The sequence below is a fragment of the Salvelinus fontinalis genome, chromosome 1 (genome assembly GCF_029448725.1).
Source record: "Salvelinus fontinalis isolate EN_2023a chromosome 1, ASM2944872v1, whole genome shotgun sequence".
Taxonomy (NCBI): Eukaryota; Metazoa; Chordata; class Actinopteri; order Salmoniformes; family Salmonidae; genus Salvelinus; species Salvelinus fontinalis.
The window spans coordinates 7,712,402-7,739,901 of record NC_074665.1 but is presented as its reverse complement, the minus strand read 5'-3'; the positions used below and the strand labels follow the sequence as shown (position 1 = coordinate 7,739,901).

Here is a 27,500-nt window from a genome sequence, read left to right as displayed (position 1 = left end):
TACGATGCTATCAGCCTCCTATTGACCACCTCCCAGAATGCTGCTGCTACTTCTCTTCGCTACAATGACAGTTGGCACCAAGTCAAATACAACTGGAGGAATCATGAAGAAATATGTTGTTGAAAGGGCAGAAAGAGGCTAGTCTTTTATTTTGTTCATTTCTGTTGGAGGAGCAGAACGTGTCTGTGATGGAGCAGTGAGGAATGGGCTGTCTTAGCGTAGTAAGTTATAGTACTACATCATGATGGAACAGTGACTGTCTGGACTACATCATGGTGGAACAGTGACTGTCTGGACTACATCATGGTGGAACAGTGACTGTCTGGACTACATCATGGTGGAACAGTGACTGTCTGGACTACATCATGGTGGAACAGTGACTGTCTGGACTACATCATGGTGGAACGGTGACTGTCTGGACTACATCATGGTGGAACGGTGACTGTCTGGACTACATCATGGTGGAACGGTGACTGTCTGGACTACATCATGGTGGAACGGTGACTGTCTGGACTACATCATGGTGGAACGGTGACTGTCTGGACTACATCATGGTGGAACGGTGACTGTCTGGACTACATCATGGTGGAACGGTGACTGTCTGGACTACATCATGGTGGAACGGTGACTGTCTGGACTACATCATGGTGGAACGGTGACTGTCTGGACTACATCATGGTGGAACGGTGACTGTCTGGACTGCATCATGGTGGAACGGTGACTGTCTGGACTGCATCATGGTGGAACGGTGACTGTCTGGACTGCATCATGGTGGAACGGTGACTGTCTGGACTGCATCATGGTGGAACGGTGACTGTCTGGACTGCATCATGGTGGAACGGTGACTGTCTGGACTGCATCATGGTGGAACGGTGACTGTCTGGACTGCATCATGGTGGAACGGTGACTGTCTGGACTGCATCATGGTGGAACGGTGACTGTCTGGACTGCATCATGGTGGAACGGTGACTGTCTGGACTGCATCATGGTGGAACGGTGACTGTCTGGACTGCGTCATGGTGGAACGGTGACTGTCTGGACTGCGTCATGGTGGAACGGTGACTGTCTGGACTGCGTCATGGTGGAACGGTGACTGTCTGGACTGCGTCATGGTGGAACGGTGACTGTCTGGACTGCGTCATGGTGGAACGGTGACTGTCTGGACTGCGTCATGGTGGAACGGTGACTGTCTGGACTGCGTCATGGTGGAACGGTGACTGTCTGGACTGCGTCATGGTGGAACGGTGACTGTCTGGACTGCGTCATGGTGGAACGGTGACTGTCTGGACTGCGTCATGGTGGAACGGTGACTGTCTGGACTGCGTCATGGTGGAACGGTGACTGTCTGGACTGCGTCATGGTGGAACGGTGACTGTCTGGACTGCGTCATGGTGGAACGGTGACTGTCTGGACTGCGTCATGGTGGAACGGTGACTGTCTGGACTGCGTCATGGTGGAACGGTGACTGTCTGGACTGCGTCATGGTGGAACGGTGACTGTCTGGACTGCGTCATGGTGGAACGGTGACTGTCTGGACTGCGTCATGGTGGAACGGTGACTGTCTGGACTGCGTCATGGTGGAACGGTGACTGTCTGGACTGCGTCATGGTGGAACGGTGACTGTCTGGACTGCGTCATGGTGGAACGGTGACTGTCTGGACTGCGTCATGGTGGAACGGTGACTGTCTGGACTGCGTCATGGTGGAACGGTGACTGTCTGGACTGCGTCATGGTGGAACGGTGACTGTCTGGACTGCGTCATGGTGGAACGGTGACTGTCTGGACTGCGTCATGGTGGAACGGTGACTGTCTGGACTGCGTCATGGTGGAACGGTGACTGTCTGGACTGCGTCATGGTGGAACGGTGACTGTCTGGACTGCGTCATGGTGGAACGGTGACTGTCTGGACTGCGTCATGGTGGAACGGTGACTGTCTGGACTGCGTCATGGTGGAACGGTGACTGTCTGGACTGCGTCATGGTGGAACGGTGACTGTCTGGACTGCGTCATGGTGGAACGGTGACTGTCTGGACTGCGTCATGGTGGAACGGTGACTGTCTGGACTGCGTCATGGTGGAACGGTGACTGTCTGGACTGCGTCATGGTGGAACGGTGACTGTCTGGACTGCGTCATGGTGGAACGGTGACTGTCTGGACTGCGTCATGGTGGAACGGTGACTGTCTGGACTGCGTCATGGTGGAACGGTGACTGTCTGGACTGCGTCATGGTGGAACGGTGACTGTCTGGACTGCGTCATGGTGGAACGGTGACTGTCTGGACTGCGTCATGGTGGAACGGTGACTGTCTGGACTGCGTCATGGTGGAACGGTGACTGTCTGGACTGCGTCATGGTGGAACGGTGACTGTCTGGACTGCGTCATGGTGGAACGGTGACTGTCTGGACTGCGTCATGGTGGAACGGTGACTGTCTGGACTGCGTCATGGTGGAACGGTGACTGTCTGGACTGCGTCATGGTGGAACGGTGACTGTCTGGACTGCGTCATGGTGGAACGGTGACTGTCTGGACTGCGTCATGGTGGAACGGTGACTGTCTGGACTGCGTCATGGTGGAACGGTGACTGTCTGGACTGCGTCATGGTGGAACGGTGACTGTCTGGACTGCGTCATGGTGGAACGGTGACTGTCTGGACTGCGTCATGGTGGAACGGTGACTGTCTGGACTGCGTCATGGTGGAACGGTGACTGTCTGGACTGCGTCATGGTGGAACGGTGACTGTCTGGACTGCGTCATGGTGGAACGGTGACTGTCTGGACTGCGTCATGGTGGAACGGTGACTGTCTGGACTGCGTCATGGTGGAACGGTGACTGTCTGGACTGCGTCATGGTGGAACGGTGACTGTCTGGACTGCGTCATGGTGGAACGGTGACTGTCTGGACTGCGTCATGGTGGAACGGTGACTGTCTGGACTGCGTCATGGTGGAACGGTGACTGTCTGGACTGCGTCATGGTGGAACGGTGACTGTCTGGACTGCGTCATGGTGGAACGGTGACTGTCTGGACTGCGTCATGGTGGAACGGTGACTGTCTGGACTGCGTCATGGTGGAACGGTGACTGTCTGGACTGCGTCATGGTGGAACGGTGACTGTCTGGACTGCGTCATGGTGGAACGGTGACTGTCTGGACTGCGTCATGGTGGAACGGTGACTGTCTGGACTGCGTCATGGTGGAACGGTGACTGTCTGGACTGCGTCATGGTGGAACGGTGACTGTCTGGACTGCGTCATGGTGGAACGGTGATTGTCTGGACTGCGTCATGGTGGAACGGTGACTGTCTGGACTGCGTCATGGTGGAACGGTGACTGTCTGGACTGCGTCATGGTGGAACGGTGACTGTCTGGACTGCGTCATGGTGGAACGGTGACTGTCTGGACTGCGTCATGGTGGAACGGTGACTGTCTGGACTGCGTCATGGTGGAACGGTGACTGTCTGGACTGCGTCATGGTGGAACGGTGATTGTCTGGACTGCGTCATGGTGGAACGGTGATTGTCTGGACTGCATCATGGGTTGGATAGAAGTAGCCTACAGTCTTTTACATTTTCATGTTAGTCATTTAGCAGACGCTCCTATCCAGTATATACGTTCTTCAGATCTGGATACTAATGGCTTTATTTGACTAGGTGTCCCCCTTTCTTTTGCCTCAAAAAAATAAATGATCATATTTTATTTTTCTGCGTCTCATAAAGCTGTGATTGAGAATAGCTTAGGCAAAAATACTTTCTTTCTTGTTCTTTATTTTTGAAAGACAACTTTAGGACAACACCTTCGTAGGATAGAAAATTTAAGGAATAAGCTGCTGTTCAACTTGTATTAACTTATCTAGTAGGAGGAAGGAGGTGATTGGACATCTGGTTTTCGGAGGAAGGAGGTGATTGGACATCTGTTTTTTGGAGTTAGTGCAAAAAAATCCTGGGGTGGCTGGGGTCTTTAACAATTTTTAGGGCCTTCCTCTGACACCGCCTGGTATAGAGGTCCTGGATGTCAGGAAGCTTGGCCCCAGTGATGTACTGGGCCGTACACACTACCCTCTGTAGCGCCTTGGGGTCAGATACAAAGCAGTTGCCATACCAGGCTGTGATGTAGCCAGATGCTCTCGATGGTGCAGGTGTAGAACCTTTTGAGGATCTGAGGGCCCATGCCAAATCTTTTCAGTGTCCTGAGGGGGAAGAAGCATTGTCATGCCCTCTTCACGACTGTCTTGGTGTGCTTGGACCATGATCGGATCTTTTAGGGATGTGGACAACGATGAGCTTGAAGTTCTCGACCCGCTCCACTACACCCTGACGTTTTGAATGCTTGTTTGATGGTTCGTCTGAGGGCCTAGTGGGATTTCTTATTAGCGTCCCGCTCCTTGAAAGCTGCAGCTCTTCCCTTTAGCTCAGTACAGATGTTGCCTGTAATCCATGTCTTCTGGTTGGGAAATGTACGTACAGTCACTGTGGGGACAGTGTTATCGATGCCCTTTTTTATGAAGCTGGTGACTGATGTGGTGTACTCCTCAATGCCATTGGATGAATCCCTGAACATATTCCAGTCTGTGCTAGCAAAACATACCTGTAGCTTAGCATCTGTGTCATCTGACCACTTCCGTATTGAGTGCGTCACTGGTACTTCCTGTTTTGAGTTTTTGATTGTTGCTTACAATCAGGAGGATAGAGCTATGGTCAGATTTGCCAAATGGAGGTTGAGGGAGTTTTGTATGCATCTCTGTGTGTAGAGTAAAGGTGGTGTAAGGTTGTGTGTAGGTGACAAACTGGTAGAAATGTGGAAAGACGAATTTCAGTTTTCCTGCATTAAAATCACAGACCACTAGGAGCGCCACCTTTTTTGGTGAGTATTTTCGTGTTTGTTTATGGCCTTATGCAGCTGGTTGAGTGCGGTCTTAGTACCAGCATCTGTTTGTGGTGGTAAATAAACAGCTACAGAAACATCTAGATGATGAAAACTGTCTTGGTCAATAGTATGGTCTACAGCTTATCATGAGGTGTTCTCAGGCGAGCAGAGCCATCCAGACTTCCTTAATATTAGAGATTGCGCAGCAGCTGATGTTAACAAAGAGACACACACCCCTCAGAGCTTCCCCAAGGTATATGAAAAACGGCTACGTTTATATTCACCATGTCCTTGTTCAGCCACCACTCTGTGAAACAGGAAATTGCATCAGGAGAAAGCCATCCATAAAACCATGAAGCGTAGCCTTCAGTCATATTCATAGCCTATCGAATGGAGAGAGAAGGGAATATATACTACTGTTTTTTTTTTTAAAACAGGGGAGGTTGATTTCTGACTGGACATTTTGCTTTGGTGGAATTCTCCACTCTGCTTGGCATACATCCCTGTCTTGCCTTCTGTAGACTGTATAACATGCCAAAAGTATGTGGACACCTGCTAGTCGCAATTCTCATTCCAAAATCATGGGCATTAATGTGGAGTTGGTCCCTCTGCTGCTATAACAGCCTCCACTCTTCTGGGAAGGCTAGATGTTGGAACATTGCTGCTGGGACTTGCTTCCATTCATCCACAAGAGCATTAGTGAGGTCGGGGACTTATGTTGGGCTATTAGGCCTGGCTCGCAGTCAGCGTTCCAATTCAACCCAAAGGTGTTCAATGGGGTTAAAGTCAGGGCTCGATGTAGGCCAGTCAAGTTCTTCCATGCAGAAATTTGACGAACTGACTTGTTGGAAAGGTGGAATCCTATGACGGTGCCATGTTGAAAGTCACTGAGCTCTTCAGTAAGGCCATTCTACTGCCAATGTTTGTCTATGGAGATTGCATGGATGTGCCCTCAATTTTATACACCTGTCGGCAACGGTTGTGGCTGAAATAGCCAAATCCACTAATTTGAAGGGCTGTCTACATACTTTTGATCATATCTATATGTACATACTACCTCAATCAGCCTGACTAACCAGTGTCTGTACGTAGCCTCGCTACTGTTATTTTTCACTGTATTTTTAATGTTTTATTTCTTTACTTACCTATTGTTCACCTAATACCTTTTTTTGCACTATTGGCTAGAGCCTGTAAGTAAGCATTTCACTGTCAGGTCTACACCTGTTGTATTCGGTGCACGTGACAAATAAACTTTGATTTGATCAGTGTATTTATGGAAATAGGCTATAGGAATAGGCAAATTACAAATCCAATGTCACTTGTGTGCTGTTTGACAAGAATGTTTAACGTGCGGCGCCAGTCAAGTTCAAATGGGCTACACCGTCGTCTGTACGTCACGATGTCGTTACCATCGGCGATGGCTGTTAATCAACATAATATCCCTGACCCTATTGGGGAGGAATGGTTCCAACGTGGACACCACTTCTCAACACAAAACATGATGTAGGAGATAGAAATCTGACCGTCAGGCGAGGGAGGGAGGGAGGGAGAACGAGGGAGGGAGGGAGGGAGGGAGAACGAGGGAGGGAGGGAGGGAGGGAGAACGAGGGAGGGAGGGAGAACGAGGGAGGGAGGGAGGGAGGGAGAACGAGGGAGGGAGAACGAGGGAGGGAGAACGAGGGAGGGAGAACGAGGGAGGGAGGGAGGGAGGGAGAACGAGGGAGGGAGGGAGGGAGGGAGAACGAGGGAGGGAGGGAGGGAGAACGAGGGAGGGAGGGAGGGAGGGAGGGAGAATGAGGGAGGGCGAACGAGGGAGGGCGAACGAGGGAAACGAGAAGCAGAATGATCCTTGAGGCAGCTAAACGCAATGCAATCTGGGAGATGTCAGCACTGTGTGGATTAATACAGTAGTCTTAATAGCTGATGTTGATCGTCTTGTGGGTGGGCGTGAGAGAGCGAGATCCTTCCCCTGTCTGTCCCTGATAGGATTGGGTTGCATTCATGGCTGCATCACTCCCCAGTGGAAGACTAGATTTAATGAACCAGTCTGTCTGATGGTCTCTTATCAGTACTGTGACCAGAATGGACCAGTCTGTCTGATGGTCTCTGATCAGTACTGTGACCTGAATGGACCATTCTGTCTGATGGTCTCTGATCACTACTGTGACCTGAATGGACCATTCTGTCTGATGGTCTCTGATCACTACTGTGACCTGAATGGACCATTCTGTCTGATGGTCTCTGATCACTACTGTGACCTGAATGGACCATTCTGTCTGATGGTGTCTGATCAGTACTGTGACCTGAATGGACCAGTCTGTCTGGTGGTCTCTGATCACTACTGTGACCTGAATGGACCAGTCTGTCTGGTGGTCTCTGATCAGTACTGTAACCTGATTGGACCAGTCTGTCTGGTGGTCTCTGATCAGTACTGTAACCTGATTGGACCAGTCTGTCTGATGGTCTCTGATCAGTACTGTAACCTGAATGGACCAGTCTGTCTGATGGTGTCTGATCACTACTGTGACCTGAATGGACCAGTCTGTCTGATGGTCTCTGATCAGTACTGTGACCTGAAATACTTTTGTTTGTTGGGAGTCTTGAAGAAGGGCAGAATGATGCTGAGACTCAGATTTTTCACTTTAAAATGTACATCGAACAAAAGCCAATGATTGCAAAGTTAAACTATCAATTTAGTCTGTCTGTCTGTGCAGATTTGATTGTTTAATATGCTGTGGAACTGTAAGTATGTATGACTTATAACCAATATAGAAGTCAGGAAATGACATAACTGATTATCTTGGCTGAAAAGGATAATCTCTTAGAAGCAGCCATGTCTAAAACAGGAAGTAGAGCGTTCTGCTTCTCCTTCTCTGGCCAATAGGAATGGCTGCTGCCAGGTTAACTGGTTGTGTGTGTGGCAGGCTGGCTGGCCTAGGATTGCAAAATTCCCGTAACATTCCCAGGTTTTCCCAGACATCCCAGTTGTAAGATTCACGGAAATATGGAAACTATGTCCAGGATTCCTGGTAAACCAGGGAATACTTTTAAGTTCAATTTTACAACCCAAGATGTCTGTGCCTTGGTAAGATAGAAACCTATAGGTCCTTGATGAAAATGACTGTTAATTATTCATTTTGGGGTGTAGCGCTTCACCAAACCCACGGTTCGATACGTATTGCGGTTTTGGGGTCACGATTTCGGTACAGCAGGAAAATGAAATGCCATTCACAATGTTCTTTGCTTTGTCTGTTGTGACAGGGTTGTTATGTTGAGCCTCTCAAGTTTCTCCTCTGACGCTGCGTTTGCAACCATTTTTGGAGGTCGGAACTTACCAGTTAGATGCTTTTCATGTGATTTGAACTTGTTGAGAAACGCAGATCGGCCAATGTGATGGGCTGTCACTGTTAAGTAATTGTCCAATGACAATTATTTAAACTTAGGCTTTGGCTGTAGAGCGGGTACTACCTGTTTGCTGAAATCGATGCAAGACGGCCGTTCGTAACGTGTGTCGAGCTCTTTCACGAGGTGCTGAAACCCCTCATTCTCAACCACCGAGAATGGACACACGTCCGCTATAAACCAAAGACTGTAAAAAATATAAACTTAGCCTACCTATCGTTCTTGTTGTTTCTTTGCCCCGGTTAGAATCAGCTGCCGTCTGCTTGGATGCAGAGGGGAGACCACGTGTCTTTGCCCCGGTCAGAATCAGCTGCCGTCTGCTTGGATGCAGAGGGGAGACCACGTGTCTTTGCCCCGGTTAGAATCAGCTGCCGTCTGCTTGGATGCAGAGGGGAGACCACGTGTCTTTGCCCCGGTTAGAATCAGCTGCCGTCTGCTTGGATGGAGAGGGGAGACCACGTTGTGGTGTTTCTTTGCGTTTCCGTCTTGCTCTGGTATCCTGGGGTGATGTCGGTGTAAATGTGTCTACATATTTGAGGTGTTGGCAGCTGCACAGGCTATTCTGGTTGAGCAGTGGCAACATACCCTCTATGCCCATCGCTGTTGTAATCTACTGGGAAGACAAAATGTTCCTAAACTAGAGGTTTAATCAATGAAGATCCTCCTGGTTTATCCACCACTCTCCATGATACACAACTAGTGCCCCGCTGCGCCTCACAAAAGGACCGTTTTGAAATGCGGCAGTTAAGAGTACAGGCTCTAGTAGTTTTAACAGACGATTCTGGAATCTCTTTCAGCTCATATTTACTGAACAGGCCAATGGAATGGTGTTTTTATTTTGTTAATATAAAGTACCAGTTGTAACTAAGCGTTTCACAGTAAGGTCTACACCTGTTTGTATTTGACAAATAGGGAAGATTTTCTTTTTTGTTGATGGTGTGCCTTTTCATGCGTTTGATACGTAGCCTTAATGTTTCATTTTATTTAAAAAATAAAATAAACACCTGTCCCTCATTTTAGTCATCCCTGTTACATGAACTGAACTCTCGTTTTAATGAAGTTAATGTATTTTTACCAACTGGAAATCTGCATATTTCCATCCGGAGGCATGTTAGTGTCTAATGAATTACAGATCTACAGTACCAGTCAAAAGTTTGGACACAGCTACTTGTTCAATGGTTTTCCTTCATTTTTAATATTGTCTACGTTGTAGAATAATAGTGAAGACATCATAACTATGAAAAAACACAAAGTGATTAAACATCAAAATATATTTGAGATTCTTCAAAGTAGCCAACCTTTGCCTTGACAGCTTAGCACATTCTTGGCATTCTGTCAACCAGCGTCACCTGGAATGCTTTTCCAACAGTCTTGAAGGAGTTCCCACATATGCTGAGCACTTGTTGGCTGCTTTTCCATCACTCTGCGGTCCAACTCATCCCAAACCATCTCAATTGGGTTGAGGTCGGGTGATTGTGGAGGTCATCTGATGCAGCACTCCATCACTCTCCTTCTTGGTCAAATAGCTCTTACACAGCCTGGAGGTGTTGGGTCATTGTCCTGTTGAAAAACAAATGATAGTCCCTCTAAGCGCAAACCAGATAGGATGGCTTATCGCTGCAGAATGCTGTGGTAGCCATGCTGGTTAAGTGTTTTATTTGGGCTGCAATCTGAGGTGTATGTAACTCTAATGAACTTATCCATTGCAGCAGAGGAGGTAACTCTGGGTCTTCCTTTCCTGTGGCGGTCCTCATGAGAGCCAGTTTCATTATAGCGCTTGAGGGTTTTTGCGACTGCACTTGAAGGAACTTTCAAAGTTCTTAAATTTTCCAGATTGACTGACCTTCATGTCTTGAATTAATGATGGATTGTCGTTTTCTCTTTGCTTATTTGTGCTGTTCTTGCCATAATATGGACTTGGTAATTTACCAAATAGGGCTGTCTAATGTCATAACTCTCCTGTGACGATCTGAAGGATCAGGTTACAGTGGGTCCGCTCTACAGCGTGCTCTCTCTCTCGTAGAGGGGGAGAGCGGGAAGTCGGCTGTTTTATGGCGGTCGTAAAATACGCCGCCTCTGTTCTCTGTAGTGTTCCAGACTGGAATAAAACTGTTGAACGCCTCTGTTCTCTGTAGTGTTCCAGACTGGAATAAAACTGTTGAACGCCTCTGTTCTCTGTAGTGTTCCAGACTGGAATAAAACTGTTGAACGCCTCTGTTCTCTGTAGTGTTCCAGACTGGAATAAAACTGTTGAACGCCTCTGTTCTCTGTAGTGTTCCAGACTGGAATAAAACTGTTGAACGCCTCTGTTCTCTGTAGTGTTCCAGACTGGAATAAAACTGTTGAACGCCTCTGTTCTCTGTAGTGTTCCAGACTGGAATAAAACTGTTGAACGCCTCTGTTCTCTGTAGTGTTCCAGACTGGAATAAAACTGTTGAACACAGACACAATTGGACAATCAAAAGTTTGAATAATTACACATCTTTGAGAATGTGGGAATGGTCAGTGAGTATTTTTAAGGAACAATCCTGTCAAAGTTTCATTTAGTGACCTCATGAAACACAGGAGACCCACATTTACTGTATCTCTGTTTGTGTACACTTCCCAATTATCAGATTCACATCTAGATGTTGGATAAAATGAATGAGTAAATAGGAAACTATTTGTGAAACTATGTAATGTGATGTTAGCCTTCTAAATGAGAGTATGGATTTTCATAAAGTTTAACTAGTCAGTGGCCACGCCCCCGTGAGGCCAGACATCACATCATCGCCCCTTTCTCCACAGAGTGTAAACCCCACTTCCTACAAAATGTATGTTATGTCAGAGAACGCCGGGACGGAGTCCCCACGTTGGAATGGCCACAGTTCAAGACCGCGCAAACCACGGTGTAAGCTACGGTTGCAAATAGTTGCATTTCTGAGACCAGAAAATATGAAGCGGTAGCTACATGTGAAATGGTAAAGAACTACAACTCTATAGGCCATTAGACCATAGAGCGTGTAGCATTGGCTACACGGCTGGAAATGGTAAAGAACTACAACTCTATAGGCCATTAGACCATAGAGCGTGTAGCATTGGCTACACGGCTGGAAATGGTAAAGAACTACAACTCTATAGGCCATTAGACCATAGAGCGTGTAGCATTGGCTACACGGCTGGAAATGGTAAAGAACTACAACTCTATAGGCCATTAGACCATAGAGCGTGTAGCATTGGCTACACGGCTGGAAATGGTAAAGAACTACAACTCTATAGGCCATTAGACCATAGAGCGTGTAGCATTGGCTACACGGCTGGAAATGGTAAAGAACTACAACTCTATAGGCCATTAGACCATAGAGCGTGTAGCATTGGCTACACGGCTGGAAATGGTAAAGAACTACAACTCTATAGGCCATTAGACCATAGAGCGTGTAGCATTGGCTACACGGCTGGAAATGGTAAAGAACTACAACTCTATAGGCCATTAGACCATAGAGCGTGTAGCATTGGCTACACGGCTGGAAATGGTAAAGAACTACAACTCTATAGGCCATTAGACCATAGAGCGTGTAGCATTGGCTACACGGCTGGAAATGGTTAAAAACTGAGACTATCGATCACTACAGAATAAGAGCAAATCCTGGACATAGAATTACTAGTCTGCAGCTGGAAATTACGTAAGTCTAGTACAAGAATACCGACAACCGCCGAAACATCTATTCTATGCGAGAACCATGGGTACGCCTGATGTATCCACTAGGAACGCAACTTTTCTTGCGACTCTCTCCAGCAGACGGACCGACGACCACAGAGAGAGACAACAAGACGTGCACTCGTAAATATGTAAATTGCAATTTTATTTTAGAATGAGCGGTCATTCATGTAAATTATTAGCAATTTCTATGAGTGTAGTTATCAGCTATGAGTGTCTCGCTCTTGAGCTGTCCCCCACCTCCTTTCCTTTGTCTACCAAGCCGTCATATCGGTTTCGTCCGCTAGGGACTTTTCCTTTTGTATCATGTAATACCCCATGTATGAACTAATTGTGTGTTTTCATTTATTTCTCTTATTTATTTACTAAGCCAATTTTGTATATTGCTGATTCATCATTTAGACTAGGGTTCGTGCAAATATCCAAGGGTTTGAGACGGTCAGTAATATCAACCTTCTGTTAAGGTAATAATGATACATTTGGTAAAAAAATTACAAGCTTGCTATACACTCGGTGCTCCTTTCACATTTCACAGTGATGTGCGTGTTTTTCTGAGACGTCTTTGAAAACCAAGAATTTCTAATTAATATGAAAACCGTATACTAAAAATATGAAAATACTACGTCATGTCTCAAAATGGATATATATCTTACCTCTATTTTATGTCCTGTCGATTCGTGAAGAAAGATGACCAGTTCAATGGGAAAGTGAGCCCGTCAGGTGGCCAGTAGCCTTAAATCTTACACAGAATCTCCCGCACGTTGACTCTGTACCGCTACCCCCCTTGTATATAGTCTCGCTATTGTAATTTTACTGCTGCTCTTTAATTACTTGTTACTTTTATTTGTTATTCGTATTTTTTTTTAAACTGCGTTGTTGGTTAGTGGCTCGTAAGTAAGCATTTCACTGAGGTCTACACCTGTTGTATTCGGTGCATGTGACTAATAACATTTTTTTTAACTCAATGCAATTTCCTGATTTTTATAATTTTTTTCATTGATTTAGTCACCTTTAATTTTGGCCATCCTATAAGGGTAAAAATTCCAATAAGATTGGTTTACCCATTGGTCATAAGATGCTTTTTTTTTGGATTGGACACTAAAATGACACATGAAAGGCTGGTAACTTGAGGAGTGTGGGTTTGATGATGGCGGATGAGGAGGTGAGATCGATGGATGTGTGGTGGAAAAGCATTCTGTTCGTTTAGTTAATCTGTTTCTCTCTTGCACTTGTGCAATTCACAATATATAATTAGGCTAAACGGAAGACTCACTAATAATTTAAAATATCAAAATAGTTTTACCTGTTTTTTTTTTCTTCTTCCCAGTAATCATTGCTTTCAAGTCTGTTTTTATAAAAATGTGCTTTTTATTTCAAATGTAACCAGAACAAAGTATAATGCACATCCCATGAATAATGACCAACTTCTGGTAGCAGCCATTATAGAACATTAACACGGGGCTCATCAACAATCTCTCAAGGCCACGTGCTAGCGAGTAGCCAGCTAATGTTTTATATTTCAACTTTAGCCAACTTGGATCTATTTGCTAGCTTATAAGATAGAACAGTTTTGGTGTTTTTATTAGGATCCCCATTTAGCTGTTGCAAAAGCAGCAGCTACTCTTCCTGGGGTTCCACACAGAACACAGAACAGAATGACATGACATGGAACGTCAATAGACAAGAACAAAGACAGAACTACATACATTGAACTGTAATGAACACACCCTTCTGTCTGTTTGAACAGCATGCTAGCCTGTCCACTTCAACTGTAATGAACACACCCTTCTGTCTGTTTGAACAGCATGCTAGCCTGTCCACTTCTTCAGTTGTTGAACACACCCTTCTGTCTGTTTGAACAGCATGCTAGCCTGTCCACTTCAACTGTAATGAACACACCCTTCTGTCTGTTTGAACAGCATGCTAGCCTGTCCACTTCAACTGTAATGAACACACCCTTCTGTCTGTTTGAACAGCATGCTAGCCTGTCCACTTCAACTGTAATGAACACACCCTTCTGTCTGTTTGAACAGCATGCTAGCCTGTCCACTTCAACTGTAATGAACACACCCTTCTGTCTGTTTGAACAGCATGCTAGCCTGTCCACTTCAACTGTAATGAACACACCCTTCTGTCTGTTTGAACAGCATGCTAGCCTGTCCACTTCTTCAGGTGTTGAACTGTAATGAACACACCCTTCTGTCTGTTTGAACAGCATGCTAGCCTGTCCACTTCTTCAGTTGTTGAACACACCCTTCTGTCTGTTTGAACAGCATGCTAGCCTGTCCACTTCAACTGTAATGAACACACCCTTCTGTCTGTTTGAACAGTATGCTAGCCTGTCCACTTCTTCAGTTGTTGAACACACCCTTCTGTCTGTTTGAACAGTATGCTAGCCTGTCCACTTCTTCAGTTGTTGAACACAAGCACCTTACCTTATTTCTCACACTGAGAACGGGTTGTTTTATGCTTATTGCACATTTATAAAACAGACTAGACATCGAGTATAACAGTCTTTGGCTAAAGTGCTACTAGTGGTTTGTGGTACCGCAATGGCGCGCGCGACAAGCTGAGCAAACTTTTTTTCCAGAATCATACTCCTGTTTAAGTAGGGTCTGCTCTACTCGCAATTTGAAGAGTTGGGGAATAAAAAGGTTTACTTCTCTTCTGTTACAGTAAAATAATGTCTCAATGTGTTTGTGTACATATGATTGATTCTGTTGGCCCAAACCTCAAATGAAAATGGCGAGTTGAAACCGCTTGTCAGAGAGGAAGTAGTTTGTTGTGAGTGACAGGTGGAGGTGCTTGGTGTGAGTGTACATGGGAACAGTATAGAGCAAGAAGGCCCGCACAATAATCCAGATGGAAACATGGTCACTGAATTGGGACTTTTTTGAACAGTGTGAGGGCCTTCTTGTTCTATACTAGTATTCTTTATTAGCCCAGCACCTATGGTTTATAAGGATGTGTGTATGACCACAAACCTTTCTATAAAGGGTATGCACAGTCACAACAGAAGGAGCGAAGGAGACTACATAAGAACAAGCAGACATAAACGGCCCCAAAATACATCTATATACCGTGGGGAGAACAAGTATTTGATACACTGGCGATTTTGCAGGTCTTCCTACTTACAAAGGATGTAGAGGTCTGTAATTTTTATCATAGGAACACTTCAACTGTGAGAGACGGAATCTAAAACAAAAATCCAGAAAATTACATTGTGTGATTAAGTAATTCATTTGCATTTTATTGCATAAGTATGTGAAATACTTGTTCTCCCCACTGTGTATATATAGATCACGCTGAAACATATCTTCAAATTAATTTTATATAGCGCCCAGCCCAACTGACAGTACCTCTCTCCCCTCTCTCTCTCCCCCCTCTTTCTCTCCCCCCCTCCCCAGGTGATGGAGTATGAGAATAGGATTAGAGCCTACTCCACTCCAGACAAGATCTTCCGTTACTTCGCCACGCTGAAGATCATCAGTGAGCATGGAGATGCAGAGGTCTACATGACTCCACAGGACTTTGTCCGTTCCATCACCCCCAACGAGAAACAGCCAGAGAGTAAGTCTAAAGTTGAGACAAGATCTTAACTCCCAATTGGGGAGAAAAAATAAGTAAAATATAAATATTATACATATAGTACCAGTCTGAAGGTTGGACACCTACTCATTCAAGGGTTTTTCTTAATTTTGACTGTTTTCTACATTGTAGAATAATAGTGAAGACATCAAAACTATGAAATAACACATATGGAATCATGTAGTAGGCAATAAAAAGTGTTAAACAAATCAAAATATGGTTTATATTTGAGATTCTTCAAAGTAGCCACCCTTTGCCTTGATGACAGCTTTGCACACTCTTGGCTTTCTCTCAACCAGCTTAATGAGGTAGTCACCTGGAATGCATTTCAATTAACAGGTGTGCCTTGTTAAATTTATTTGTGGAATTTCTTTCCTTATTGCGTTTGTGCCAATCAATTGTGTTGTGACAAGGTAGGGGTGGTGTACAGAAGATAGCCCTATTTTGGTAAAATATTCTGTCAAGAACAGCTCAAATAAGCAAAGAGAAATGACAGTCCATCATTACTTTAAGACATGAAGGTCAGTCAATCTGGAAAATTTCATGAACTTTAAAAGTTTCTTCAAGTTCAGTTGCAAAAACCCTCAAGCGGTATGATGAAACTTGCTCTCATGAGGACCGCCACAGGAAAGGAAGACCCAGAGTTATCTCTGCTGCAGCTAACTGCCTCAGACATTGCAGCCCAAATAAATGCTTCAGAGTTCAAGTAACAGACACATCTCAACATCAACTGTTCAGAGGAGACTGCATCAATCGGGCCTTTGTGTTCAAATTGCTGCAAAGATACCACTCAAAATAAAGGACACCAATAAAAAGAAGAGACTTGCTTGGGCCAAGAAACACGAGGAGTGGACGGTAGACCGTTGGAAATTTGTTAGTACAAATTTGATATTTTGGATTCCAACCGCTGTGTCTTTGTGAGACGCAGAGTAGGTACAGTTGAAGTCGGAAATTTACATACACTTAGGTTGGAGTCATTAACTCGTTTTTCAACCACTCCACAAATGTCTTGTTAACAAACTATAGTTTTGGAAAGTCGGTTAGGACATCTACTTTGTGCATGACACAGAATTTTTCCAAAAATTGTTTACAGACAGATTATTTCACTTATAATTCACTGTATCGCAATTCCAGTGGGTCAGAAGTTTACATACACTAAGTTGACTGTGCCTTTTAAACAGCTTGGAAAATGCCAGAAAATGATGTCATGGCTTTAGAAGCTTCTGTTAACCTAATTGACATCGTTTGAATCAATTGGAGGTGTACCTGTGGATGTATTTCAAGGCCTACTTTCAAACTCGGTGCCTCTTTGCTTGAAATCATGGGAAAATCTAAAGAAATCAGCCAAGACCTCAGAAAATAAATTGTAGACCTCCACAAGTCTGGTTCATCCTTGGGAGCAATTTCCAAACGCCTGAAGGTACCACGTTCATCTGTACAGCAATAGTACACAAGTATAAACACCATGGGACCACACAGCCGTCATACCGCTCAGGAAGGAGAAGCGTTCTGTCTCCTAGAGATGAACGTACTTCGGTGTGCAAATCAATCCCAGAACAACAGCAAAGGACCCTGTGAAGATGCTGGAGGAAACGGGTACAAAAGTATCTATATCCACAGTTAAATGAGTCCTATATCGAAATAACCTGAAAGGCCGCTCAGCAAGGAAGAAGCCACTGCTCCAAAACCGCCATAAAGATTGTACTTTTTGAGAAATGTCCTCTGGTTTGATGAAACAAAAATAGAACTGTTTGGCCATAATGACCATCGTTATGTTTGGAGGAAAAAGGGGGAGGCTTGCAAGCCAAAGCACACCATCCCAACCGTGAAGCACGGGCGTGGCAGCATCATGGTGTGGGGGTGCTTTGTTGCAGGAGGGACTGGTGCACTTCACAAAATGGATGGCATCAAGAGGCAGGAAAATTGTGGATATATTTAAGCAACATCTCAAGACATCAGTCAGGAAGTTAAAGCTTGGTGGCAAATGAGTCTTCCAAATGGACAATGAACCCAAGCATACTTCCAAAGTTGTGGCAAACTGGCTTAAGGACAGCAAAGTCAAGGTATTTGAGTGACCATCACAAAGCCCTGACCTCAATCCTATAGAAAATGTGTGGCTAGAACTGAAAAAGCGTGTGCGAGCAAGGAGGCCTACAAACCTGACTCAGTTACACCAGCTCTGTCAGGAGGAATGGGCCACAATTCACCCAACTTATTGTGGGAAGCTTGTGGAAGGCTACCCAAAACATTTTACCCAAGTTAAACAATTTAAAGGCAATGCTACCAAATACTAATTGAGTGCATGTAAACTTATGACCTACTGGGAATGTGATGAAAGAAATAAAAGCTGAAATAATTCACATTTTCACATTCTTAAAATAAAGTGGTGATCCTAACTGACCTACGACAGGGAATTTTTACTAGAATTGAATGTCATGAATTGTGAAACCTGAGTTTAAATGTATTTGGCTAAGGTGTATGTGATCATTTTCTGACTTCAACTGTGAACGGATGATCTCTGCATGTGGTTCCCACCGTGAAGCATGGAGGGGGAGGTGTTATGGTGTGGGGGTGCTTTGCTGGTGACACTGTCAGTGACTTATTTAGAATTCAAGGCACACTTAACCAGCATGGCTACCACAGCATTCTGCAGCGATACGCCATCCCATCTACCTTGGGCTTAGTGGGACTGTCAGTTGTTTTTCAACAGGACAATGACCCAACACACCTCCAGGCTGTGTAAATGGCTATTTGGGCAAGAAGGAGAGTGATGGAGTGCTGCGGCAGATAACCTGGCCTCCACAATCACCCGACCTCAACCCAATTGAGATGTTTTGGAATGAGTTGGATGACAGAGTGAAGGAAAAGCAGCCAACAAGTGCTCAGCATATGTGGGAACACAGTCAATTGGAGAGTTTTGCTCTTGACTGGGACAGACGTGAGGCTGGCAACTAAATTAGATTATACAGTTTTTGGTGACCGCAATATTTTGCATTATGGTTATTTTATGCCTATGTTAAAATAAGTATCACTAAAAAATGTCCTATGGTAGTGAGTTGATGTTCGCTTCAGTTGTAGGAAAGTTGGATGATATCTTCTTACATTGTAAAGTGTTGTAGCCTGTAATAGACATTGTTTTGCGAACAGTAAATAACAGTTTCAACGTTTTTACATGCTGTGTTTCATTATTCAAGTGTGTTTAACTTCTGTGCAGCGTAAATGGTGACTCCGGACAGGGTAGAGCTAGCGATGAGTAAGTAAACCCGGGGGTGGACCAGGCTCGGACCTCTCAGGCTACAAGAGGACGTTGGCTGTGTTGATAGATCTACTGATTGACAGAAGATCAAGTCTGTGACGTGAGACACGTTTGACAGAAGTACCGAAAGTAACAATTCTAGTTCTGAACCGTTAATTTTTTTTTTTATCGTATTGAAAAAGTACATATGTTTTGGTATACCGTGCAACAGTCGTCTGTGTGTGTGTCTGTTTTATTGAGCTCCATCTCATGGAACTAGAATGAATCATGACACATTGTTGTAGTGCTGCAGAATGCCTAGTCTAGTGTTCCCACAGAGCAGATATGTTGTTGAGTGAGCAGAGAGCTGCTGTGTGGTTGAAATCATAGCTGTTTTTAACCTACAGGCCATTCTCAGGCGGGGTCGGCAGAAAGCGGACGTTTCAGTTTTTTTTAGGGACTCAGTATTTAGAAACCTAACTATTGTTTCCCCTGAAACTGATGTGGGGACACCAGTCAGGTGTCTATTTACTTATTCTATAGGTTACCTCAGGCTAGCCCCAGTTGTGTGTGTGAGAGGGCTAATATGGTCTTAGTTAGGTTTGTCACACCTTAGCACTCATCTGTGTTGTTCTTGTCACACTGCTTTGCTTTATCTTGGCCAGGTCGCAGTTGTAAATGAGAACTTGTTCTCAACTGGCCTACCTGGTTAAATAGAGGTGAAATATAAATATATCGTCTTTTTGTTCCGTTTTGTTTTCTTGCTGGGGAATCTACTCGAATTAACGTGTTAGTAAACCCACTACAGTCACGCAGTACAGTGTACAGCAAGCAGTTTAGCAGTTACATCGGCGGGTCCCGGTGGCAATAAATTAATACAAACGAAAGCTTACCTTGACTTGGAAGAGTTCCAGTGTTGGATAGTTTTAGCCTGCTAGCTGCTTCCTTAATCCAGCCCTGCCACTTAGTGTGATCGGAAGCATGAAAAGTAACCTGGTAGTATTTACTAGCTTTCTTTAACCTGGTAGTATTTACTAGCTTTCTTTAACCTGGTAGTATTTACTAGCTTTCTTTAACCTGGTAATGTTTACTAGCTTTCTTGAAGACAGGCCTGGGCCTGGTTAGGAGGGTCCTTCCATTGCGTCCCTCTCACTTCCATTCTTCCCCCTCTTTCTGATTCTGTTATTACAGTAATAATGCTGACCTGAGCTTCATTGTATTAGAGAGAGAGAAGTGGAGAAGGGGAAAGAGTGATTTGTAGTGCATTTGACCCACAGCCAGGCCACTCATCTCTCCTTCCAGCTCTTGCTCGTTCGCTCTCTCACCACCACCCACAGTCAGATTCTACGAGAGAGAGATTGCAGAGGGAGATTGCAGAGAGAGGGAGAGAGAGATTGCAGTACATTTACCACACCTCTCATCTCTCTCGGCACCTCGCTGGCTCTGTCAGACCTAATGACACTACAGTGCAGTACAGGAGAGAGGAGGAGGAGATTACAGTGCATATACTGTTGGTATATAGCCTAATACCACTCTGGCTGACTGACTGTATATTTTATGCAATGTTGACTGACTGACTGCCCCCTGGTAAATAGACTGTCCTTTGTTGTGTTCTGGCTGACTGGTTTCTCTAGCCCCTGGATAAATGCTTCCTTAAACTCTTTCTTACACTTTGGATTGGCTTAGAATCAATGGAACGCTGTCCAACCAATGGAAACCACTGGACTCCATTCTATTAATTATAGCCAGTAAGCTGAGCCCGTCCTCTTATAGCTCCTCCCATCAGCCTCCTCTGCTAATTATGTAGTCTGTTTGAAATAGTTCCACTGGACTGAGACGGGATCTTAATAAATAACTAGTTTCCTTTTTTTGAAAGGTTTTAAATTAGAATTCAGAAGAGAAGGTGGGTCAGTCGAGTTCGGCTTCAATTTTCTACCGTTTTTTATTTGTTAATTTATAAATTATCCCAAGGAAAATCAACGGAGCTCAGAAATGATGTGATATGTAATGTCCTAGGTTAAGATTAATATTAGCACTGAGCTCTTAAAAACATATTTTTGTTCAAATTCGCGGGGAGGGAGGGGCGCGTGGCGAGAGGGGGGGGGGGGGGTCGTGAGGGAGGGGCATGTGGCGAGAGAGTTGGAGGGAGGGGCGCGTGGCGAGGGATGGGCGCGTGGGGAGAGGGAGGGAGGGGCGGGTGGGGAGGGAGGGGCGCGTAGAGAGAGAGGAGGAGGGGCGTGTGGCGAGGGAGAGAGGAGGAGGGGCGTGTGGCGAGGGGGAGGGGCGCGTGGGGAGAGAGAGAGGGAGGGGCGTGTGGCGAGAGAGAGAGAGAGAGAGAGAGAGGGAGGGGTGTGTGGCGAGGGAGGGAGGGGCGCGTGGCGAGAGGGGGCCCTGACAGTGAATCTCAGTAAGACAAAAATAATGGTGTTCCAAAAAATGTCAAGTAGCCAAGACAACAAATACAAATTCTATCTAGACACTATACATCAGCGCCACAGGTAACTTCCACAAAGCTGTGAACGAGCTGAGAGACGAGGCAAGAAGGGCCTTCTATGCCATGAAGAGGAACATACAATTCGACATACCGAATACGTTTAGTTTAGGGGCGCAGTGGGAGGGGGGGGCAGAGTGAGAGTGGGAGGGGGGGGCAGAGTGAGAGTGGGAGGGGGGGGCAGAGTGAGAGTGGGAGGGGGGGGCGCAGCGAGAGTGGGAGGGGGGGGGCGCAGCGAGAGTGGGAGGGGGGGGCGCAGCGAGAGTGGGAGGGGGGGGGCGCAGCGAGAGTGGGAGGGGGGCAAAGCGAGAGTGGGAGGGGGGGGCGCAGCGAGAGTGGGAGGGGGGCAAAGCGAGAGTGGGAGGGGGGGGGGCGCAGCGAGAGTGGGAAGGGGAGACTCAGTAAGACACAAATATTGGTGTTCCTAAAAAGGTGTGGTGACCGCTTGTGGCAAAATCTCTCTTCCCTCTATCGTTCCAGTGCTTTACACTGCAGCAGACTCTCTCTTTTGCAAATCCACTTCCCGTTGATGTTCATTTAGAGCTGGACTATTATTGCCCTGCCAGAAGTATTTGGGTGGACATTTTAGTTTAAAAGGGAGGTTGCTTGTACGTTGTGTATTGTCAGTTGAACTGTATTGAGGCGGGGTGTACTAACGACATGTGGCCGAGAAGATTGTGGACATTTTTAAGGCCTTGTGTCTATGACCCCCCCCCCCCCCCCCCCACTCATACCCTCTGCACTCCTCCACTGGAATGGAATACAGATTACTGCAAATCCTCTGTTGATCCTCCTGCAAATCCTCCTCTCTCTTTCTTGTAAATTGTTTCTATGAAGTTGCTGTTCAATTGCTCTGCCATTATTATTATTATAGTATGAGGTATTCTGGGTGGGGTTACCCCTGTGCTGTGATGTGGGTTTTATAGTGTCTGTATTCTCTTTTCTCTCCACTGGCTATCTGGTAAACAGGCTACACTCTAGGCAGTCTCTTCTGCTGACGTGTGTGGGTCTGGTAGTGGTACTCTCTCTATTCTACTCTTTTCCTTTTGGCATGGTTACTACCTGCCTGGCGCCCGAACAAAATCTTTATCTTCCCCCTCTCTAATAAGTACCGCTACACGCTCACCAACAAAGAATTCACCAAAACGGGACAAAACCCCCAAATATACTTTGTGTACAACTCCAAACAATGCAGGGCAGATTTAGGACTCATACCCACTAGTTATCTACATCCAGGAAGAAGATGGACAGGGGTAGGAGTGAGGACTCATACCCACTAGTTATCTACATCCAGGAAGAAGATGGACAGGGGTAGGAGTGAGGACTCATACCCACTAGTTATCTACATCCAGGAAGAAGATGGACAGGGGTAGGGGTGAGAACTCATACCCACTAGTTATCTACATCCAGGAAGAAGATGGACAGGGGTAGGAGTGAGGACTCATACCCACTAGTTATCTACATCCAGGAAGAAGATGGACAGGGGTAGGAGTGAGGACTCATACCCACTAGTTATCTACATCCAGGAAGAAGATGGACAGGGGTAGGAGTGAGGACTCATACCCACTAGTTATCTACATCCAGGAAGAAGATGGACAGGGGTAGGAGTGAGGACTCATACCCACTAGTTATCTACATCCAGGAAGAAGATGGACAGGGGTAGGGGCGAGGACTCATACCCACTAGTTATCTACATCCAGGAAGAAGATGGACAGGGGTAGGGGCGAGGACTCATACCCACTAGTTATCTACATCCAGGAAGAAGATGGACAGGGGTAGGGGTGAGGACTCATACCCACTAGTTATCTACATCCAGGAAGAAGATGGGCAGGGGTAGGAGTGAGGACTCATACCCACTAGTTATCTACATCCAGGAAGAAGATGGGTAGGGGTGAGGACTCATACCCACTAGTTATCTACATCCAGGAAGAAGATGGACAGGGGTAGGAGTGAGGACTCATACCCACTAGTTATCTACATCCAGGAAGAAGATGGGCAGGGGTAGGAGTGAGTGAGGCTCTCTGGAGGAGAGATGGACGGGGTAGGAGTGAGTGAGACTCTCTGGGGAAGAGATGGACGGGGTAGGAGTGAGTGAGACTCTCTGGGGAAGAGATGGACGGGGTAGGAGTGAGTGAGACTCTCTGGAGGAGAGATGGACAGGGGTAGGAGTGAGTGAGACTCTCTGGAGAAAAGATGGACGGGGTAGGAGTGAGTGAGACTCTCTGGAGAAGAGATGGACGGGGTAGGAGTGAGTGAGACTCTCTGGAGAAAAGATGGACGGGGTAGGAGTGAGTGAGACTCTCTGGAGGAGAGATGGACGGGGTAGGAGTGAGTGAGACTCTCTGGAGGAGAGATGGACGGGGTAGGAGTGAGTGAGACTCTCTGGAGGAGAGATGGACGGGGTAGGAGTGAGTGAGACTCTCTGGAGGAGAGATGGACGGGGTAGGAGTGAGTGAGACTCTCTGGAGGAGAGATGGACGGGGTAGGAGTGAGTGAGACTCTCTGGAGGAGAGATGGACGGGGTAGGAGTGAGTGAGACTCTCTGGAGGAGAGATGGACGGGGTAGGAGTGAGTGAGACTCTCTGGAGGAGAGATGGACGGGGTAGGAGTGAGTGAGACTCTCTGGAGGAGAGATGGACGGGGTAGGAGTGAGTGAGACTCTCTGGAGGAGAGATGGACGGGGTAGGAGTGAGTAAGACTCTCTGGAGGAGAGATGGACGGGGTAGGAGTGAGTGAGACTCTCTGGAGGAGAGATGGACGGGGTAGGAGTGAGTGAGACTCTCTGGAGGAGAGATGGACGGGGTAGGAGTGAGTGAGACTCTCTGGAGGAGAGATGGACGGGGTAGGAGTGAGTGAGACTCTCTGGAGGAGAGATGGACGGGGTAGGAGTGAGTGAGACTCTCTGGAGGAGAGATGGACGGGGTAGGAGTGAGTGAGACTCTCTGGAGGAGAGATGGACGGGGTAGGGGTGAGTGAGACTCTCTGGAGGAGAGATGGACGGGGTAGGGGTGAGTGAGACTCTCTGGAGGAGAGATGGACGGGGTAGGAGTGAGTGAGACTCTCTGGAGGAGAGATGGACGGGGTAGGAGTGAGTGAGACTCTCTGGAGGAGAGATGGACGGGGTAGGAGTGAGTGAGACTCTCTGGAGGAGAGATGGACGGGGTAGGAGTGAGTGAGACTCTCTGGAGGAGAGATGGACGGGGTAGGAGTGAGTGAGACTCTCTGGAGGAGAGATGGACGGGGTAGGAGTGAGTGAGACTCTCTGGAGGAGAGATGGACGGGGTAGGAGTGAGTGAGACTCTCTGGAGGAGAGATGGACGGGGTAGGAGTGAGTGAGACTCTCTGGAGGAGAGATGGACGGGGTAGGAGTGAGTGAGACTCTCTGGAGGAGAGATGGACGGGGTAGGAGTGAGTGAGACTCTCTGGAGGAGAGATGGACAGGGGTAGGAGTGAGTGAGACTCTCTGGAGGAGAGATGGACAGGGGTAGGAGTGAGTGAGACTCTCTGGAGGAGAGATGGACAGGGGTAGGAGTGAGTGAGACTCTGGAGGAGAGATGGACAGGAAAGGAGAAGATGATCCAGCTAACAGTCAGTCATTCTGTCCGTTCCATTATTCATTGATCCAGCTGACAGTCATTCTGTCCGTTCCATTATTCATTGATCCAGCTGACAGTCAGTCATTCTGTCCGTTCCATTATTCATTGATCCAGCTGACAGTCATTCTGTCCGGTCCATTATTCATTGTGTTCCAGTATAGTACTGTTGTAGCATAATGACATTGATTTCGTGTGACAGACCACACCTCACTAATTCATCAATCTAGGGAGAATCTCAATCGCAAACTCCCTGAGTCCTCTGTCTTTTAAGGATGTGCTTAAAGTGCGGTTTATACCCAGGATGGTGCGGGCGGTTTCTACCCAGGATGGCGCGGGCGGTTTCTACCCAGGATGGCGCGGGCGGTTTCTACCCAGGATGGCGCGGGCGGTTTCAACCCAGGATGGCGCGGGCGGTTTCTACCCAGGATGGCGCGGGCGGTTTCTACCCAGGATGGCGCGGGCGGTTTCTACCCAGGATGGCGCGGGCGGTTTCTACCCAGGATGGCGCGGGCGGTTTCTACCCAGGATGGCGCGGGCGGTTTCTACCCAGGATGGCGCGGGCGGTTTCTACCCAGGATGGCGCGGGCGGTTTCTACCCAGGATGGCGCGGGCGGTTTCTACCCAGGATGGCGCGGGCGGTTTCTACCCAGGATGGCGCGGGCGGTTTCTACCCAGGATGGCGCGGGCGGTTTCTACCCAGGATGGCGCGGGCGGTTTCTACCCAGGATGGCGCGGGCGGTTTCTACCCAGGATGGCGCGGGCGGTTTCTACCCAGGATGGCGCGGGCGGTTTCTACCCAGGATGGCGCGGGCGGTTTATACCCAGGATGGCGCGGGCGGTTTATACCCAGGATGGTGCGGGCGGTTTATACCCAGGATGGCGCTATCGCTACCGATTACTTGGAATCAATGCTGTTGTATGTTAGCCATTGCAGTAAGCTAATATAACGATATATTGTGTTTTCGCTGTAAAACACTTAGAAAATCGGAAATATTGTCTGTATTCACAAGATCTTTGTCTTTAATTTTGCTATACACCATATATTTTTCTGAAATGTCTTATGGTGAGTAATTAGGTAGTTGACGTTGGTGTCTGTATTTACTCTGGCTACTCCCGTGCTATTTCTGACTGTAGCTATGATGGTAGCATCAATGTAAAACTGATTTATAGCTCAAATATGCACATTTTTCGAACAAAATATAGATTTATTGTGTAACATGTTATAGGACTGTCATCTGAGGAAGTTGTTTCTAGGTTTGTTTGGTTGGATCTTGGTTAGTTAGGTTGGCTTTGTGCATGCTACCTGTGCTGTGAAAAATGTCTGTCCACTTTTGTATTTGGTGGTGAACTAACATAAATATACGTGGTGTTTTTGCTGTAAAACATTTTAAAAATCGGACACGTTGGCTGGATTAACAAGATGTTTATCTTTCAAATGCTGTATTGGACTTGTTAATGTGTGAAAGTTAAATATAAAAAAAAAATAATAGATTTTGAATTTCGCGCCCTGCAATTGAGCTGGATGTTGTCATAAGTGTACCGATGTCGGGACAGCCCGCCTAACAGGTTAATAGCCACGTCTTCTAGCATTGAATGACAATGTCACGAGTTAAATAGAATATCATTTATTTGTGTAAAATCATACATCAAGATTAACATTGTATTCTCAGAGGACTTAAAAGTATTAATTAAAACACTTGTTTACAAATTCTGGCCAACCCCCCCCCTGCATCTGCATCCAGTAACATGTTAAATACATCTTATTTTTCCATCAGCATCCAGTAACATGTTAAATACATCTTATTTTTCCATCAGCATCCAGTAACATGTTAAATACATCTTATTTTTCCATCTGCATCCAGTAACATGTTAAATACATCTTATTTTTCCATCTGCATCCAGTAACATGTTAAATACATCTTATTTTTCCATCTGCATCCAGTAACATGTTAAATACATCTTATTTTTCCCATCTGCATCCAGTAACATGTTAAATACATCTTATTTTTCCATCAGCATCCAGTAACATGTTAAATACATCTTATTTTTCCATCTGCATCCAGTAACATGTTAAATACATCTTCTTTTTCCATCTGCATCCAGTAACATGTTAAATACATCTTATTTTTCCATCTGCATCCAGTAACATGTTAAATACATCTTATTTTTCCATCAGCATCCAGTAACATGTTAAATACATCTTATTTTTCCATCAGCATCCAGTAACATGTTAAATACATCTTATTTTTCCATCAGCATCCAGTAACATGTTAAATACATCTTATTTTTCCATCAGCATCCAGTAACATGTTAAATACATCTTATTTTTCCATCTGCATCCAGTAACATGTTAAATACATCTTATTTTTCCATCTGCATCCAGTAACATGTTAAATACATCTTATTTTTCCATCTGCATCCAGTAACATGTTAAATACATCTTATTTTTCCATCTGCATCCAGTAACATGTTAAATACATCTTATTTTTCCCATCTGCATCCAGTAACATGTTAAATACATCTTATTTTTCCATCAGCATCCAGTAACATGTTAAATACATCTTATTTTTCCATCTGCATCCAGTAACATGTTAAATACATCTTATTTTTCCATCTGCATCCAGTAACATGTT

The 27,500-nt window shown here is 46.0% G+C and overlaps 1 protein-coding gene across 1 annotated transcript in view; it reads left to right on the top strand.

Annotated features, from left to right (window-relative positions):
* micu1 (mitochondrial calcium uptake 1) overlaps positions 1-27,500 on the top strand; it is an 87,531-nt gene that overhangs the window by 27,231 nt on the left and 32,800 nt on the right. Inside the window, exon 4 of the mRNA XM_055864057.1 lies at positions 15,365-15,527. Within this exon, the coding sequence (XP_055720032.1) occupies positions 15,365-15,527 (163 nt within the window). The remainder of the gene's footprint in view (positions 1-15,364; positions 15,528-27,500) is intronic.